The 21,070-nt window shown below is 41.7% G+C and overlaps 1 protein-coding gene across 6 annotated transcripts in view; it reads right to left on the bottom strand.

Moving 5' to 3' along the window:
• dym (dymeclin) overlaps window positions 1-21,070 on the bottom strand; it is a 201,612-nt gene that overhangs the window by 81,440 nt on the left and 99,102 nt on the right. For all 6 annotated transcript variants that reach the window (XM_090191693.1, XM_090191692.1, XM_090191696.1 and 3 more), the window contains exon 14: window positions 3-108. In XM_090191693.1, the coding sequence (XP_090047819.1) occupies window positions 3-108 (106 nt within the window). The remainder of the gene's footprint in view (window positions 1-2; window positions 109-21,070) is intronic.

A 21,070-nucleotide genomic window follows, 5' to 3' on the forward strand; every position in this document is an offset into this window, starting at 1 on the left:
ACGTAGTCAGGCAGCACAGAGCTGTCGTCTGCCCCCCGGGGACCTCTCAGAGACTGGGTAGCCTGTTCCAAGACCTTGTTGTGCTTCTTGGACAGCAGTGCAAATAGACTGGAGGGAGAAAGGAAAAGGGGAGAGGAAAGGCAACAGGGCTATTTAGAGTCTATACAAAGATCAGAGGATTCTGGTATCACATCCTGGTATCACAAGACTGGCTGCACTATTAAGGGCATTATATTTGTCATACTCTTCAGTCCACATAATCCAGACCAGGGATCATCAACTAGATTCATTTTTTTTTTTCAGCAGATGGTCAGGAGGCCAGGACATAATGACAAATAACTTCAAATTGACTGCAAGAACCCCAAAACAAATATAATATTTGACTTAAACATAGCAATTTCAAACCTTGCTTACATTTGTATAAGATCACATATATCTCTCTATTGTGTGTGGGAATACTTTGGAACAGATTTCCTAAATTAAAATCACTTGGAGCTGATTTTCTTTGTCAGTCAAAGAATGATGCTAAATAAAATCACTGGAGGGCCAGCAGTTGGAGAACCCTGATCTGGACCTACGTTTATTAAACAAATACTTCCACTGAGTACTTAACATTAAGAACACCTGTTTAACACAGAGTTGCACCCCCGTTTGCACTCAGAACAGCCTCAATTTGTTAGGCCACGCACTCTACAAGGAGTCGAAAGTGTTCCACAGGGATGCTGGCCTACAGTGCATTCGGGAAGTATTCATTCCACATTTTGTTATTTTACAGCCTTATTCAATTATAATTATTTTTTGCCCCTCATCAATCTACACACAATACCCCATAATGACAAAGCAAAAACAGTTTTTTTTTAAAGAATTTTTGGGAAATGTATTAAAAGTTAAAAACAGAAATACCTTATTTACATAAGTATTTAGACTCTTTGCTATGAGACTCTAAATTGAGCTCAGGTGCATCTTGTTTCCATTGATCATCCTTGAGTTGTTTCTACAACTTGATTGGAGTCCACCTGTTGTAAATTCAATTAATTGACCACCCGGCGAAACTGAGCAATCGAGGGAGAAGGACCTTGGTCAGGGAAGTGACAAAGACCACGATCGTAACTCTGACAGAGCTGCCAAAGGTGCTCCAACAAAGTACTGGCTAAAGGGTCTGAATACTTATGTAAATGTGATCATTGAATTGTTTTTATATTGTTTTTTTGTGCACATTTTTTAAAAACACTTTTTTTTAATTATTTTTTTTGCTTTGTCATTATGGGTATTGGGTGCAGATTGATGAGGGAAAAAAGTCCAGGGTTCTGAATACTTTCGGGATGCTTCACACAGTTGTGTCAAGTTGGCTGGATGTTCATTGGGTGGTGGAGCGTTCTTGATACAAACGGGAAATTATTGAGTGTGAAAAATCCAGCAGCATTGCAGTTCTTGACACACTCAAAACACTTAAATCTTTTGTCTTGCCTTTTCACACTCTGAATGGCACACATACATAATCCATGTCACAATTGTCTCAATGCTTAAAACTCCTTCTTCAACCCGTCTCCTACCCTTCATCTACACTGATTGAAGTGGATTTAACAAGTGACATCAATAAGGGATCATGGATTCACCTGGTCAGTCCTATGTGTAACTCTGTTGTTGTATGTGTCGAACTGCTTTGCTTTATCTTGGCCAGGTCGCAATTGTAAATGAGAACTTGTTCTCAACTTGCCTATCCGGTTAAATAAAGGTGAAATATATATACAGTGCCTTGCGAAAGTATTCGGCCCCCTTGAACTTTGCACCCTTTTGCCACATTTCAGGCTTCAAACATAAAGATATAAAACTGTATTTTTTTGTGAAGAATCAACAACAAGTGGGACACAATCATGAAGTGGAACGACATTTATTGGATATTTCAAACTTTTTTAACAAATCAAAAACTGAAACATTGGGCGTGCAAAATTATTCAGCCCCTTTACTTTCAGTGCAGCAAACTCTCTCCAGAAGTTCAGTGAGGATCTCTGAATGATCCAATGTTGACCTAAATGACTAATGGTGATAAATACAATCCACCTGTGTGTAATCAAGTCTCCGTATAAATGCACCTGCACTGTGATAGTCTCAGAGGTACGTTAAAAGCGCAGAGAGCATCATGAAGAACAAGGAACACACCAGGCAGGTCCGAGATACTGTTGTGAAGAAGTTTAAAGCCGGATTTGGATGGGAAATCTTTTTGTATCCAAATCCGGCTTTAAACAAGCTTTAAACATCCCAAGAAGCACTGTGCAAGCGATAATATTGAAATGGAAGGAGTATCAGACCACTGCAAAGACCTGGCCGTCCCTCTAAACTTTCAGCTCATACAAGGAGAAGACTGATCAGAGATGCAGCCAAGAGGCCCATGATCACTCTGGATGAACTGCAGAGATCTACAGCTGAGGTGGGAGACTCTGTCCATAGGACAACAATCAGTCGTATATTGCACAAATCTGGCCTTTATGGAAGAGTGGCAAGAAGAAAGCCATTTCTTAAAGATATCCATAAAAAGTGTCGGTTAAAGTTTGCCACAAGCCACCTGGGAGACACACCAAACATGTGGAAGAAGGTGCTCTGGTCAGATGAAACCAAAATTGAACTTTTTGGCAACAATGCAAAACATTATGTTTGGCGTAAAAGCAACACAGCTCATCACCCTGAACACACCATCCCCACTGTCAAACATGGTGGTGGCAGCATCATGGTTTGGGCCTGCTTTTCTTCAGCAGGGACAGGGAAGATGGTTAAAATTGATGGGAAGATGGATGGAGCCAAATACAGGACCATTCTGGAAGAAAACCTGATGGAGTCTGCAAAAGACCTGAGACTGGGACGGAGATTTGTCTTCCAACAAGACAATGATCCAAAACATAAAGCAAAATCTACAATGGAATGGTTCAAAAATAAACATATCCAGGTGTTAGAATGGCCAAGTCAAAGTCCAGACCTGAATCCAATCGAGAATCTGTGGAAAGAACTGAAAACTGCTGTTCACAAATGCTCTCCATCCAACCTCACTGAGCTCGAGCTGTTTTGCAAGGAGGAATGGGAAAAAAATCAGTCTCTCGATGTGCAAAACTGATAGAGACATACCCCAAGCGACTTACAGCTGTAATCACAGCAAAAGGTGGCGCTACAAAGTATTAACTTAAGGGGGCTGAATAATTTTGCACGCCCAATTTTTCAGTTTTTGATTTGTTAAAAAAGTTTGAAATATCCAATAAATGTCGTTCCACTTCATGATTGTGTCCCACTTGTTGTTGATTCTTCACAAAAAAATAACGTTTTATATCTTTATGTTTGAAGCCTGAAATGTGGCAAAAGGTCGCAAAGTTCAAGGGGGACGAATATTTTTGCAAGGCACTGTATATATATATATATTTTTTTTTATTATTTATTTTTTTTGTCATGGAAGGAGCAGGTGCTCCTAATGTTTTGTACACAGTGTATATTGGCCAATGTTATGAACAGATCTAACACACAGACACATTTCAGCCTGAGAAAGACAGAGAGCATCACAGAAGAGATGTAACACAGACACTAGCGTTGTGTCTGATGCCTGATTGATGTCCGATTTACACATACATGGTCTTCTTCACAAAACAACACATTACAAATGTGCACAGAGGAAATACTGCAATTTCTCCAGGGCACCCTATTCCCTATATAGTGCACTACTTTAGACCAGAGCCCTATGGCACCCTATTCCCTATATAGTGCACTACTTTTCTTAGGGATAGGGTGCATATGGGATGCAGAAACAATCTCCAGTTACGTACATTGATGGATTCTTCATGTGTACATAGATTCTGTAGATAACTCATTCTCTACATGGTTCTATACAAACACCACTATCTTAGTTTCTACCCATTAGCGGTCTCAACAAAATCATTCCAAACAAATGGGTGTGTGTCATTCCTAAGACATTATAACACAAACACAACCAGGGGGAATAAACAGCAGACAAATGAGCCTCACCATACAAGCGAAGCTAAATAGAATAGAACACCATAGAATCCAATAAAGTGTGGTGTGAAATATGTAGAGGACCCTGATGGATTAGCCTACGTAAAAGGACAGAGGACAGACTGCTGGCACTCAGAAGTGTGCAGATTGGCACGGCAAGGTCGAAACAGACAAGTGAAAATCTGATCTGTTTTCTTACTCTTAAGTGTTCCTGAAACCAACTGTCCAATAACACTTTTTAGAGTTGCTGACCATGTGGGTTGCTGTCTGACACTACAAAGACTGACTGCTAAACCATGCAGCTAAACCAAGCTCTCAGACTGACTATACCTGCAGCTAAACCAAGCTCTCAGACTGACTATACATGCAGCTAAACCAAGCTCTCAGACTGACTATCCCTGCAGCTAAACCAAGCTCTCAGACTGACTATACATGCAGCTAAACCAAGCTCTCAGACTGACTATACATGCCAAGCTTTCAGTTTTCTCCAAAACCAACAAATGTATTATTTATTTGGAACCAAAGTTGTCCGTCCATCACACAACCTTTGATTTACGGGTAGACTAGAATAAAGTAAGTATGTAGGCGACAGGCTTGATTTGAGCTGCTGTCTAAGGGGACTTCTATCAGACACAGACCGGCCTTCATCCCCCAAACCAATACCCATTAGAAGGCTTCAATGACAGCAGCATGTGAATAAAGGTTCAATCATATCCTGTGTTAAATGTCCTATATTGTACACATCCCTATGATCTATCTGGTTGATGGGATAGAATGTTATGTCCGGAGCTTCTAGGAACAGTGACATCATCCCGAGTCTCAAATGACACCCCATAGGGCTCGGGTCAAAAGCAGCGCCCTATTCAGAAGGAACGTAACGACTCACATCGGTCTAAAACAGGAGGGCATCGGTCTGCTGGATCTGTCAGAAATCAATTCAAACATTACGAATTGTAGAAATGACTTTCTTTCTACCTTCAGAAAATACCTCATGCATCGTCTTCTTCAGGGTGGAACTGCATGTAACTGTGGTGACAGTCATTGAACTAAAAAAGTCATTTCGTATGCCGAACATCCCAAGGCAATATCAGTAGCCTCGTAGCACGCTGACCAACAAGGTAGGCCTATTCCTGATTTTGCACATGTTCAATCCGAGTGTCAACATGTCCCAAAAGGCCTGAACCATTCGATTATGAGACAGGGGTGAAATCTAAAGTGGTGCTATATATTCATTGGCTGTGTCACAGCTCATTTGTAAACATAAATATTGATACATACATTACTAGCGCTAACACTTTTAATTAGAGAACGACCAACACATATTTTCATAGTGCAGATGCCAATACTGATTTTTGGGGGTCAAGGAGGCGACGGCCGACATTCATATCATATCATTCAATTAGAAAATGTTGATGACATTTCCCAGAGACATCCATGTATGCATTAATGCATACATTTTCAAACGTTTTTCACCAATCTAACTACATAACATTATAGTAATAATTGTATTTGAATGGTCAATCTCTTAACCTGGGTAAATGAAGACAGCGTAGGCCTACTTACAATACAGGTGAATGCATATTAAACAGGAGTGTGTGCATTGAGTTATTGAGCTTGTTTTGGCTGATCAGTGGAGTCCATGGTGCTTGTCTTCCATTTGGGACTTTATATTAGCCTACTGATCAACAACATTTGCATAGACGCATCAGTCCAGGATGTCAGACCTGTACGGAAGGACATCACATAGGCACTGATGTTAGTTTGAGAATATAAAAGAACATCTATCCATTCAAATGGGTACAACGTCATGATGTGTAGTATTGTTTAGTCATTTTCCGTGATCAGGAAAATATACATTTTTAACTGTCAGGACGCATTACTAAATCAACTCAACTGTCAGGACGCATTACTAAATCAACTCAACTGTCAGGACGCATTACTAAATCAACTCAACTGTCAGGACGCATTACTAAATCAACTCAACTGTCAGGACGCATTACTAAATCAACTCAACTGTCAGGACGCATTACTAAATCAACTCAACTGTCAGGACGCATTACTAAATCAACTCAACTGTCAGGACGCATTACTAAATCAACTCAACTGTCAGGACGCATTACTAAATCAACTCAACTGTCAGGACGCATTACTAAATCAACTCAACTGTCAGGACGCATTACTAAATCAACTCAACTGTCAGGACGCATTACTAAATCAACTCAACTGTCAGGACGCATTACTAAATCAACTCAACTGTCAGGACGCATTACTAAATCAACTCAACTGTCAGGACGCATTACTAAATCAACTCAACTGTCAGGACGCATTACTAAATCAACTCAACTGTCAGGACGCATTACTAAATCAACTCAACTGTCAGGACGCATTACTAAATCAACTCAACTGTCAGGACGCATTACTAAATCAACTCAACTGTCAGGACGCATTACTAAATCAACTCAACTGTCAGGACGCATTACTAAATCAACTCAACTGTCAGGACACATTACTAAATCAACTCAACTGTCAGGACGCATTACTAAATCAACTCAACTGTCAGGACGCATTACTAAATCAACTCAACTGTCAGGACGCATTACTAAATCAACTCAACTGTCAGGACGCATTACTAAATCAACTCAACTGTCAGGACGCATTACTAAATCAACTCAACTGCCAGGATGAAATTCAAATCAACTTGCTTTTCGTCTATCTGTCTAGAAATGAGCGGGTTGTAACTTGATCGACTGCTACAATAGGCTTTAACTCCGCTCCCTTTCAGATTTCCTCACATCTCTCTCCATTGCTCATATCACTTGCTGCGGTTTACTGCTACTACGATAACTAGCTATGGCGATGACACTCTCTACCAAGACATAAATGTGCATCATATCCAACAAGGAGTGCGAGGGAAGGAAAACATATGAAACGACGATGAACGTTCTTGTGTGAATGACTCAAAACATGCCCCTAGTTCGAGAAGTGAGAACTCTCATACACGCACCGATCTACAGCTTTCTTGGTCCATAAACATGAAGGAAGAGTGTTCGGTCGCTAAACCTTTTGCCAACCTTTATGTAGGTATTTTAAAACAATTCATTTGTTCTCGATTACAACGATCATCTAATTGATGAGTATGTTTGCGGTTGGTCAGATCAGCACAGCAGTAAATAGATCACGTTAGCCAGCTACATTGGCTACTAGGCTCCCACCTGATATCTTAGCACCATGTTTATCTAGCCAGCTAGTGAGCATAGTAGCTAATATAGCTAGCTTGCTAACACCACAGATGATAGGGTTATGTATTGTAATATGTTCTAACAGCTAGCTAGTAGGTCAGGATGATACCAGTATCATGGCAAGGAAAAAAAAACACAAAGTGGATTTAACTTATTTAGGGAGTTTTTCCTAGCCACCGTGCTTCTACACCTGCATTGCTTGCTGTTTGGGGTTTTAGGCTGGGTTTCTGTACAGCACTTTGAGATATCAGCTGATGTACGAAGGGCTATATAAATAAATTTGATTTGAAATTTGATTTGAACTTATTTAGGAAAACAGCCCTAATGTTGGAAACAAACATCCATAATGTTGTCATCCAGAGTCACATGTATTTATTTTCCAAGCTGTACCACACTATTTTACATACAGCAGGTTTTAAAGGACCATGTTTGCCATAGAACAAATATTGTGATACTGGTATCGTCCCGTCCCGACCCTACTAGCTAGCGATCATTACGGTGTCATTTACAAGAAAATCAGTCCAGCTACGGTCATTTAGGGCTGCAAAGGGTCAGAAACTTTCTGGTAAATTGCTTAAATACATTAAAAAAAGTTTGCTTATAACAGTGAACCTGTTTTTGTGGGATACACATAAGGCAATTCTAGGTCTTGTGGCATATTTTGGTTAAACTATCCCCAATTCAATGGAATTGCAGCCCATTCTTCCATCACATGCACAGTGTATTCTTCCATCACATGCACAGTGTATTCTTCCATCACATGCACAGTGCATTCTTCCATCACATGCACAGTGTATTCTTCCATCACATGCACAGTGTATTCTTCCATCACATGCACAGTGTATTCTTCTATCACATGCACAGTGTATTCTTCCATCACATGCAGTGTATTCTTCCATCACATGCACAGTGTATTCTTCCATCACATGCACAGTGTATTCTTCTATCACATGCACAGTGTATTCTTCCATCACATGCACAGTGTATTCTTCTATCACATGCACAGTGTATTCTTCCATCACATGCTCAGTGTATTCTTCCATCACATGCACAGTGTATTCTTCCATCACATGCACAGTGCATTCTTCCATCACATGCACAGTGTATTCTTCCATCACATGCACAGTGCATTCTTCTATCACATGCACAGTGTATTCTTCCATCACATGCACAGTTTATTCTTCCATCACATGCACAGTGTATTCTTCCATCACACGCACAGTGCATTCTTCCATCACATGCACAGTGCATTCTTCCATCACATGCACAGTGCATTCTTCCATCACACGCACAGTGCATTCTTCCATCACATGCACAGTGCATTCTTCCATCACACGCACAGTGCATTCTTCCATCACACGCACAGTGCATTCTTCCATCACATGCACAGTGCATTCTTCCATCACATGCACAGTGCATTCTCAAGATCTTGCACACTAATGAGATGCTATTGAGCCCACACTACCACACTGTCTGAGCCAAGGACTACATGCTTTCTGGTAAGTTTTGATGACAATACTGGGTGGGGTGAATATATTGTATATGACATACATTATATTTTGTTAACTAGTAAATAGTAGCCTACAGCAAAGTGTGTTTAAATCATTTCTAACTTGTTAACAATTTCTGCTAGTTAGTTTTTGCTACCATGTGGGTTTTAATTCACCTGTTTCATACAGGTTTCATTTTAAAACATTTATTTTACAAAGGAGTTGTTTAATCTAACTGCTTAACTATTTATCTGTAAATGGAATTGTATTTGTGGTTTTAAAAAATATATATATAATCTTTACAGGAAAATGCCACGGGCACTATCTGATGTGTGGAGACATTTCACTGCAGCTAATGTAGAAGGAAAAGATGTGGACATTTGCAAATGCTGTGCCAAATCATATGTGAAGAATGCAACGAAGATGCAGAATCATCTGGCCAAGTGCATTAAGTTCCCTCAGCGCTCACAACAAGCAACCTCTGACAAAAGCGTCATTACTTCGATTCGAGGTGAAAATGATGAATCAGACACCTTATCGATAGCAACAGCTCACGGTCCTCCTGGAATGAGAAGTTTGTTTGACTCAATGGAGCAACGTAGTCAGAGAAACGCTGATGAATGTCTTGCTCGAGCTGTGTATGCAACTGGTTCACCTCTGATGCTCACAGGCAATGTGTATTGGAAGAGATTTCTGAATGTTCTTCACCCAGCATACACCCCTCCAACCAGACATGCTTTATCTCCTCATTTGCTGCATGCAGAGTTCAACAAAGTTCAAGTGAAGGTCTCCATATGATATGGTAAACATATCCAACTCCAAAAACTGTTACATTTAAATGGTATTCATGTTAATTCCAATATATTCCTGTTAATTTCCATATATTCCCGTTAATTCCCATGGAAAGTTTCCACCTCTGCATATTCCCCAAAATGTGCAACCTTAGAGTCATTTATAAGAAAATCAGTCCTGCTACTGTATGCCATTTCTAAGCAGAAAACCAGTCTAGCAACAATCATTACTGTAATGTTATTTGCACACAGCCAGTTTCAACTGGTACACTATCGGTGCCCAGCCACCATTTAATCAAACAACAATGTTTGATGGCTACATTCCTGTAACCGCTGTCTTTGAACTGTACCTCAACAGACAGTACTCAGCCTGGACCACAGAACAGAAATCATCACACCAATTCAGCCCAGGCTCCTCATGCTGTCCACCGTATGCCCCATACCCATGACAAATACAGTGTCCCAAATGGCACCTTATTTCCAATACAGTGCACTAGTTCCCCCTATGGGCCCTGGTCAAAAGTAGAGCACTACTCCCCCCTATGGGCCCTGGTCAAAAGTAGAGCACCCCCCCCCCTATGGGCCCTGGTCAAAAGTAGAGCACTACCCCCCCATGGGCCCTGGTCAAAAGCAGAGCACTACTCCCCCCCCTCCCCTATGGGCCCTGGTCAAAAGTAGAGCACCCCCCGAGCCCCCCCTATGGGCCCTGGTCAAAAGTAGAGCACTAACCTCCCTATGGGCCCTGGTCAAAAGTAGAGCACTACTCCCCCCCTCCCCTCCCCTATGGGCCCTGGTCAAAAGTAGAGCACCCCCCACCCCCACCCCTCCCTATGGGCCCTGGTCAAAAGTAGAGCACCCCCCCCCCCCCCACTATGGGCCCTGGTCAAAAGTAGAGCACTAACCTCATTATGGGCCCTGGTCAAAAGTAGAGCACTACCCTCCCTATGGGCCCTGGTCAAAAGTAGAGCACTACTCCCCCCCTCTCCTCCCCTATGGGCCCTGGTCAAAAGTAGAGCACTACTCCCCCCCTCTCCTCCCCTATGGGCCCTGGTCAAAAGTAGAGCACTACCCCCCCTATGGGCCCTGGTCAAAAGTAGAGCACTACCCCCCCTATGGGCCCTGGTCAAAAGTAGAGCACTACTCCCCCCTCCCTCCCCCAGGAACAGCAGATGGTTTCTGTAGCTCTAATAACACACAGAGAGGAGTAAACCGCCATGTGGGAACACAGCTTAACAACACAGGCAGGAGCACGGTTCAGGAGGAACACACACACACACACACACAGCTATACACCCCTCAACATTCAATGAGTTCTACACTGCGCACACGCACACACAATATTACTTTAAAATGGTGTAAGGAATTTTGTTGCTGGAATTTGAGTGAGGTTAGAAGATGGTGAAATGGGTGACAGTTGGTTAAATATATGAAGAAAATAGTCAAATAGGTTCATAAAATGTACTGTAGTGTGCAGCAACTAACAAGACAAAAGCTGCAGCTGATTATCGTGTTCCATGAACGTTCCCTCTCCTCAACACTAACTCATTAAGCCTGCCTGGTGAGAACAGTCTGGAACAGAGGTGGAGTCGATTGGAATTCCTTCCTGTTATCAAGCGGCAGCTGACCTGACTAATCCTCTTAGGACCCACCGTGGTTCAAATCAAATCCAACAAAATGGAGTCTTTAACGTTAGTCGACAGGGACCATGCACATTGATGACCAACATTTCTGTAAATGTGCCAGATCCAGCCTACCTGCTAATTCAACTGTATTCCTTTACCATATGGATACACTGTTTCTGCTTGGGTTGGATGTCTGGGAATTTTCATTCAGCCTTCAACAACATGGTGGCACGCGTGTTTCAAAACATAGACATACCCTGGGTGGGTACTATGACTGAGGTCTGAGCACGCTCTGATGCTCTGTGCTCTTTGAAACCCAATACAATGAGGGGGGGGGGGGGGACATCCTTTGTTATGTGCTCTCTGTGTGTCTCTTTATAAAAGTGATGGGACGGAGGGGCACATTTTGTTACTAATTGACCGACAGGACAGAGCCGGGCCGGGCGCTAGCTGCCATAGGCTATTGTTTTGGCATCATTGGCATGGCAGCCTTTTCCATTGGTCATGTTTAGTCTAGACACAGTGCCTGGAAGCTGTGTCAGGTTGACCTACTGTGAAATGGACGTGCAAGCGCACGCACGCACACACACACACACACACACACGGGCAAACACACACACAGTCACACACATGTACGGACAAACACACACACACACGTACGGACAAACACACACACACACACACGCACGTACGGACAAACACACACACACACACACACACGTACGGACAAACACACACACACACACACACACGTACGGGCAAACACACACACACACACACGTACGGGCAAACACACAGTCACACACACGTACGGGCAAACACACACACAGTCAAACACACGTACAGGTGCACGTACGCACACCCCCACCCACACATTCATAAGCAGACTCCGACACAAAATAAGCCATACAACAAGACCAAATGAGACAGAATCTCCCAAACTGTTGCACAAAGAAACCAGCCAGATTAATGCAGGACTCAGCAGACGTACACCTGTGCCACATGTCAGCACCATTCATCCAGTGCAGGTCACCAAGGCCGTTTATATCATTGGCTTTATGCGGTATGATTGAGCTACTGAAAGGTGTATTGAGATATGATTACCAGTGCTGGCAAAGAGGCCTGGGTCCTGGTCTGTCTGTAGGGTAACTTGGACTCTATGGGGTCTTTTGTAGACATGCTATTACTGAGACTGAGTGAGAGGCACACCTGGTGATCCCCACTAGCACAAAGACCCTCTGCCATATTGACTGACTGCAACCCTTCGGCCCACTCTATAGCTCTGACAGACATGGCTTTAATATTTCGGATAGATTGTTGCTTCCAACAATGTAATTGTCTGCATCATTTCCAATGCCCCATATATTTTGGGTGTAAATATACAGTTAGGTTGGAGTCATGAAAACTAGTTTTTCAACCACTCCACAAATTTCTTGTTAACAAACTATAGTTTAGGCAAGTCGGTTAGGACATCTTCTTGTGCATGACAAGTCATTTTTCCAACAATTGTTTACAGACAGATTATTTAACCTATAATTCACTATATCACAATTCCAGTTGGTCAGAAGTTTACATACACTAAGTTGACTGTGCCTTTAAACAGCTTGGAAAGTTCCAGAAAATGTCATGGCTTTAGAAGCTTCTGCTAGGTTAATTGACATAATTTGAGTCAATTGGAGGTGTACCTGTGGATGTATTTCAAGGTCTACCTTCAAACTCAGTGTCTCTTTGCTTGGAATTATGGGAAAATCAAAAGAAATGAGCCTGGACCTCAGGAAAAAAAAAATTAGACCTCCACAAGTCTGGAACATCCATGGGAGAAATTTCCAAACACCTGAAGGTACCACGCTCATCTGTACAAACAATAGTACGCAAGTATAAACACCATGGGACCACGCAGCCTTTATACCGCTCAGGAAGGAGACGCGTTCTGTCTCCTAGAGATGAACGTACTTTGGTGCAAAAAGTGCAAATGAATCCCAGTACACCAGCAAAGGACCCAGTGAAGATGCTGGACAAAAAACAGGTACAAAGGTATCTATATCCACAGTAAAACGAGTCCTATATCACACTACCTGAAATGAAGAAGCCAATGCTCCAAAACCGCCATAAAAAAGCCAGACTAAGGTTTGCAACTGCACATGGGGACAAAGATTGTACTTTTTGGTGAAGTGTCCTCTGGTCTGATGAAACAAAAATAGAACTGTTTGGCCATAATGTCCATCGTTATGTTTGGAGGAAAAAGGGGGTGGCTTGGCAAGCCGAAGAACACCATCCCAACCGTGAGCACGAGGGTGGCAGCCGCATGTTGTGGGGGTGCTTTGCTGCAGGAGGGACTGGTGCACTTCACAACATAGATGGCATCATGAGGAAGGGAAATGTTGTGGATATATTGAAGCAATATCTCAAGACATCAGTCAGGAAGTTAAAGCTTGGTCGCAAATTTTTATTTTATTTTTTTTTATTTTACCTTTATTTAACCAGGCAAGTCAGTTAAGAACAAATTCTTATTTTCAATGACGGCCTGGGAACAGTGGGTTAACTGCCTGTTCAGGGGCAGAACGACAGATTTGTACCTTGTCAGCTCGGGGGTTTGAACTCGCAACCTTCCGGTTACTAGTCCAACGCTTCCGGTTACTAGTCCAACGCTCTAACCACTAGGCTACGCTGCCACCCCAAATGGGTCTTCCAAATGGACAATGACCCCAAGCATACTTCCAAAGTTGTGGCAAAATGGCTTAAGGTCAAGTCAAGGTATTGGAGTGGCCATCACAAAGCCCTGACCTCAATCCTATGGAAAAGGTGTGGGCAGAACTGAAAAAGCATGTGTGAGCAAGGAGGCCTACAAACCTGACTCAGTTACACCAGCTCTGTCAGTTAAAATGGGCCAGAATTCACGCAACTTATTGTGTGAAGCTTGTGGAAGCTACCCGAAACATTTAACCCAAGTTAAAAAATGTAAAGGCAATGCTACCAAATACTAATTGAGTGTATGTTATCTTCTGACCCACTGGGAATGTGATGAATGAAATAAAAGCTGAAATAAATTATTCTCTCTACTATTATTCTGACATTTCATATTCTTAAAATAAAGTGGTGATCCTAACTGACCTAAGACAGGGAATTTTTACTAGGATTAAATGTCAGGAATTGTGAAATATAAATAAATTTAAATATAAATTTAAATATATTTCCGACTTTAACTGTATATATCCACACATACACACACATATATACACATACCCATACAATCCCATATACACATACAGTTGACATTTCACAACATTTCTGAACCTATATACATTTTACAGACCCTGTATGTTTTACATTGGTTATCTTGTTATTAGTCCCACCCTTCAGCTCCATTCATCTCTCTCTTAACACCATCCATTTTGGATTTCTATTTTTCAACTGTGCTGTGATGCTTCACAAAAGTACTGAACCTTTCTATTCTCATAGCTTCTACAGATTGTAAATTAAAGATAAACATTTTTGCTAAAATAATAATTATATTATTGATTGATTGACTATGACTTTTAAAATCACCCAGTATTGCCATCTGCAGCGGTAGTTCTAGGTAAACGTTGCAATTCTTCAGCCATTCCTGGACCTGTGACCAAAAACGAGATACATATGGACAATACCAAAATAACTGATCTAATGACTGCCTCCTCGCAGAAAAATCTGCAGAGCTGGGAAGATTGTATATACAACATTCTACTGGTTGCAAGAATTTCGTGTAATAATTTAAATTAAAAAAAATTGAAGTTTTGAATCCGGTGTTGTTTTGTGTATAAACTCAAACCATGTGCCATGGAATCGGTACATCATGGCTTTGCATGATATAACATATGCTTTGTAGAAAGTATTGCATTAGGGAAAGGGTGCCACTTTGGATGCAACCCAGGACTCCAGTCCCCTATGCAGGCCTTATCCCAGCGTTAGAGCTCTGCCACCCGACCTGGGAGTCCAGTCCCCTATGCAGGCCTTATCCCAGCGTTAGAGCTCTGCCACCCGACCTGGGACTCCAGTCCCCTATGCAGGCCTTATCCCAGCGTTAGAGCTCTGCCACCCGACCTGGGAGTCCAGTCCCCTATGCAGGCCTTATCCCAGCGTTAGAGCTCTGCCACCCGACCTGGGAGTCCAGTCCCCTATGCAGGCCTTATCCCAGCGTTAGAGCTCTGCCACCCGACCTGGGAGTCCAGTCCCCTATGCAGGCCTTATCCCAGCATTAGGACTAGAGTCTGGTTCAACCTGGAAGCATAGGACTAGAGTCCGGTTTAACCTGGAAGCATAGGACTAGAGTCTGGTTTAACCTGGAACCATAGGACTAGAGTCTGGTTTAACCTGGAACCATAGGACTAGAGTCCGGTTTAACCTGGAAGCATAAAACTGTAGCTTAACCTGGAAGCATAGAGAATGAATAAGCAAGTGCAAAAGCTCCTCCCGCCCGAAGTGACCAGCCAGTGTTTGAGGCTACTGCACCTGGAGCGAGAGAAAGACATTACGTTTCAAAAGTTTGGGGTCACTTAGAAATGTCCATGTTTATGAAAGAAAAGCTATTTTTTTATCCATTAAAATATCAAATTGATCAGAAATGCAGTGTAGACATTGTTAATGCTGTAAATGACTACTGTAGATGGAAACAGATGATTTTTAATGTAATATCTACATAGGTGTACATAGGTCCATTATCAGCAACCACTCAATCACTCCTGTGTTCCAATGGCACGTTGTGTTAGCTAATCCATGTTTATTATTTTAAAAGGCTAATTGATCAATAGAAAACCCTTTTGCAATTTTGTTAGCACAGTTGAAAACTGAAGCAATAAAACTGGCCTTTAGACTAGTTGAGTATCTGGAAAACCAGCATTTGTGGGTTCGATTACAGGCTCAAAATGGCCAGAAACAAAGACCTTTCTTCTGAAACTCCTCAGTCTATTCTTGTTCGGAGAAATGAAGGCTATTCCATGCGAGAAATTGCCAAGAAACTGAAGATCTCGTACAACACTGTGTACTACTCCCTTCACAGAACAGCGCAAACTGGCACTAACCAGAATAGAAAGTGGATTGGGAGGCCCCGGTGCACAACTGAGCAAGAGGACAAGTACATTAGACTGTCTAGTTTGAGAAACAGATGCCTCACAAGTCCTCAACTGGCAGCTTCAGTAAAGAGTACCTGCAAAACACCAGTCTCAAAGTCAACAGTGAAGAGGCCAATCTGGGATGCTGACCTTTCGGCAGAGTTGCAAAGACAAAGCAATATCTCAGACTAGCCAATAAAAATAAAATATTAAGATGGGCAAAAGAACACAGACACTGGACAGAGGAAGATTGGAAAAAAGTGTTATGGACAGACGAATCTAAGTTTGAGGTGTTCGGATCACATAGAAGAACATTCGTGCAAGGCCATGCCATACCCTGTGGACGGCGCTCAATTGGAGCCAATTTCGTCCTACAACAGGACAATGACCCAAAGCACAGCACCAAACGATGTAAGAACTATTTAGGGAAGAAGCAGTCAGCTGGTATTCTGTCTATAATGGAGTGGACAGCACAGTCACCGGATCTCAACCCTATTGAGCTGTTGTGGGAGCAGCTTGACCCGTATGGTACGTAAGAAGTGCCCATCAAGCCAATCCAACTGGTGGGAGGTGCTTCAGGAAGCATGGGGTGAAATCTCTTCAGATTACCTCAACAAATTGACAACTAGAATGCCAATGGTCTGCAAGGCTGTAATTGCTGCAAACGGAAGATTCTTTGACGAAAACTACGTTTGAAGGACAATTATTATTTCAATTAAAAATCATTATTTATAACGTTGTCAACGTCTTGACTATATTTCCTATTCATTTTGCAACTCATTTCAAGTATGTTTTCATGGAAAACAAGGACATTTCTAATGACACCAAACCTTTGAACGGTAGTATGCATATTGTACAGAACAGTATCCTTGCAAAGAACAGTATCTCCTCATGTGGAGGCTGTCACACCTGAAAGACAAGGGCAACAGAGGAGAGGAGGGAAAAATTGAAAAATATATATATATATTTTGTCTGTTTTTTGTTTGATAAGTGTTTTTCTGGAGAAGAGCTGTTGTTAATAAAAAGGGTGGCATAGTAAAAGAGGTGAAAAGGCAGCAGATTTGGGTTTTTCACTTGTAATATTACAGCCACAGTGACTGAGGTAGTCAAATGCATATTATAATAAATTGTTAGATACAGTTGAAGTCAGAAGTCTACATACTTCTTAGCCAAATACATTTAAACTCAGTTTTTCACAATTCCTGACATTTAATCCCAGTAAAAATTCCCTGTCTGAGGTCAGTTAAGATCATCACTTTACTTTAAGAATGTGAAATGTCAGAATAATAGTATTGAGAATGATTTATTTAATATTTTATTTCTTTCATCACATTCCCAGTGGGTCAGAAGTTTACTGTGACACAGTGAATTATAAATGAAATAATCTAATTACTTGTGTTATGCACAACATAGATGTCCTAACAGACTTGCCAAAACTATAGTTTGTTAACAAGACATTTCTGAAGTGGTTGAAAAACGAGTTTTAATGACTCCAACCTAAGTGTATTTAAACTTCCGACTTCAACTGTATGTGATTGACCCAACTAAACTAGGCTCAGCAGACAGGAAATCCACTCCTTCTATCATTCTCTGTAGCTCTAACATTGACATTAGCCTTGAGCATGCAGTAAAATCATTGGTATAGATAGGTGCTTCTCCTTTATGACATTGACTGTTCATTTATAATCAATGCTTTGCCCATGGATTGGAGTTATAGACAGACTTAACATGCTCTTAGAATTCCCACAATAAGGTTACAATATTTGTTTGGGAAAACTACAGTGTAGCGTGATGATGAAAGGAGGCTTGGTGGTTGATTGCAAAGCGCCTGAGATGCCGATATGAAGACAGTGTAAAATGATAATAACATGCGTTCCTCCTTTCCTCACAAGCGCCACACGTTCCTCTTACCAACTGACGCACAGTCAAATCTAATCTGCGAGCTATTCACACATTCATGTCACTGCCCATCTGGGAAGGAATAGAGGGATGAAGAAAGAAGTGTTCATTAACGTAGTGGAAAGCCCTTTCATCTTCTGCTGCCTCTGAATATATGGACCTAAAAAGTGATTTTTCTTTTAAGTGTCAATTAATAACAAAAAATCCTTGACAGAAAATGTGCAAATCTGACATTTGGAAATTCCAGGAGGAAATTCCCCTGAGAGCAAAATCATGAATGTACTATATTTCCTTCCCCACCACTACATCCCTAAACAGCCAAAATCACAAATGTACTACATTACCTTCCCCACCACTACATCCCTAAACAGCCAAAATCACAAATGTACTACATTACCTTCCCCACCACTACATCCCTAAACAGCCAAAATCATAAATGTACTACATTACCTTCCCCACAACTACATCCCTAAACAGCCAAAATCACAAATGTACTACATTACCTTCCCCACCACTACATCCCTAAACAGTGAAGACACGGACAATAGTGTCAGCAGGCTACTCTCTTAGTCATCATATAACACGGTGGATTGTGTGTGTGTGTCCACCTACGCAAAGAGTATTTCTGTTTCCACTTCCCCGTGGTCACGCAACAGCGTTAAATAATCCTGAAAGAATTGATGAGAGGAAGAGGAGTGCTCGTGTGGTCGTTCTGGTTAGCTGTCCCGTGACAGTGAGCGAGCATGGCCAGGAAGTGTGTGGTCCTAGCCAGGGTCCATCTGGTAAAATGGGCTGTGTGCTGGGTCAGTGACTCACTGGTCTGGCCCTTCACAGTCTCATTCTTTCATACAGTTAAGTCTCCTAACCACAGAGAGCAGAGGAGAATCCTGTGCATGCGTGAATCCTCCTTCCTTTCAACAGCTTGGAACCATTAGTGTTACCATCACTGACTGACTAACTGAGTGCTTCACAGCTGGAGAGTACCCACGAGACGTGATAATGTCTTTATTCAGAGCCAACCACAGACTGACAGCCAGTCTAGTGGTCTAACATGGAGGTATCATGAAGAATAGAGCGACAGCATTTCAAAGGCTGGACGACATTCTGATGATTACAGTGCAGAGATCTCAATGCTTAGGCTACTGCATATATAAATGGAAAGATGAATATTTCACAAACTATGACTAATGTCTGTCTAATGACCAACTCGATTACATAATCAGGGTGGAGTAAATGTTTGAGTGAGTGTGTTTGTGTGCTTAGAGCTACCGAGGCAATCTGGAATATGTTGTTGTGTATCAAGTCATCAGGGCATTTAATTAACCTCTTAAATTGTAGGGTCCCCTTGATATAAATGTTTAATTCAATGTCGTCTAAAATGAAAAAGGTAGCACCCATCCATGAATACAGGGTGTCTCCTGAAAGCTGGGGATCTTGGCTTCTTGAACAATGTTGATATGTGATTAAAGCATAGACTCCACAGATAATATGTTGTTTGATTGGCCTGTGACTTACCATTATCGATTCAAAGCCAAGAGTCAAAGAGTCAAATTTTAAACTTTGTTTTCACTAAACAACAAACATCTTACAATGTAAGCTTCCATGTGGTCTGTGTTTGAGCTAGAGCTACATGGTGTCAAATGAATTGTTAGGTTCTTCCGAACAAAAGTAGCCTAGTATCAATGTTCTCCGATAATGTATGGCTGAACTAGAACATCAAATGTCCGTCCACCCAGTGACTACATCTTTGAGCACCAATAGTGTGTTGTTTTTATCTTTCAACTGAGGAGTGGTTAAAATGAAAGATGGACAGTTGTGTAGCCAATAAGATAAGCTTTCCAGTCATATCAGATGACCTGGGTGGGACTTGTGTAGGACGGAGTAGCTCTTTAGCGTAATGCAAACAGTTGCTACAGTAATTGAGAAAGGACGCACTCAGAACGCATCATAGTATTTTGAACGGATTCTTTCATCGCTTTTGGCATAAAAATGGCTTATTGGGGATTTTAAAAAGAACGTGAAAAGCCAAGAAAACTACCCTAAAAAGATGACAAAAACCAGGAATACTGATTAAGAGGCTTTGGAGGAAAATCTTAGTGAGTCAGACAGATGCTGGGAGATACCTATGACTCAGGTAGATATGTTTTTTCACCCTCGAAGGATTGGATGCTAATATATATAAATATAAAAATACCTTTATTTAACTGCGACCTGGCCAAAATAGAGCAAAGCAGTGCGACAAAAACAACAGAGTTACACATGGAATAAACAAACATACAAACAATAATACAGTCAATAACACCATAGAAAAATCTGTATACAGTGTGTGCAAATGAAGTAAGGAGGTAAGGCAATAAATAGGCCAATAGTGGCAAAGTAATTACAATTTAGCAATTTACACTGGAGTGATATGTGCAGGTGAGGATGTGCAAGTAGAAATACTGGTGTGCAAAAGAGCAGAAAAAAAATTGTGGGGATGAGGTAGGTAGTTGGTTGGATGGGCTATTTACAGATGGGCTGTACAGCTGCAGTGATCGGTAAGCTGCTCTGATAGCTGACGCTTAAAGTTAGTGAGGGAGATATAAGTCTCCAACTTCTGTGATTTTTTTCAATTTGTTCCATTCATTGGCAGCAGAGAACTGGAAGGAAAGGCGGCTAAAGGAGGTGTTGGCATTGGGGGTGACCAGTGGAATATACCGGCTGGAGCATGTGCTACGGGTGGGTGTTACTATGGTGACCAGTGAGCTGAGATAAGGAGGATGACTGCAGGTCATTCACTAGGTCCCCCCGTGTGGTTCTGGGATTTTTGCTCACTGTTCATGTGATCATTTTGACCCCACAGGGTGAGATCTTGCGTGGATCCCCAGATCGAGGGAGATTATCAGTGGTCTTGTATGTCTTCCATTTCCTAATAATTGCTCCCACAGTTGATTTCTTCAAACCAAGCTTCTTACC

The sequence above is a fragment of the Oncorhynchus mykiss genome, chromosome 12 (assembly GCF_057628025.1).
Source record: "Oncorhynchus mykiss isolate SJ-2025 chromosome 12, ASM5762802v1, whole genome shotgun sequence".
Lineage (NCBI taxonomy): Eukaryota > Metazoa > Chordata > Actinopteri > Salmoniformes > Salmonidae > Oncorhynchus > Oncorhynchus mykiss.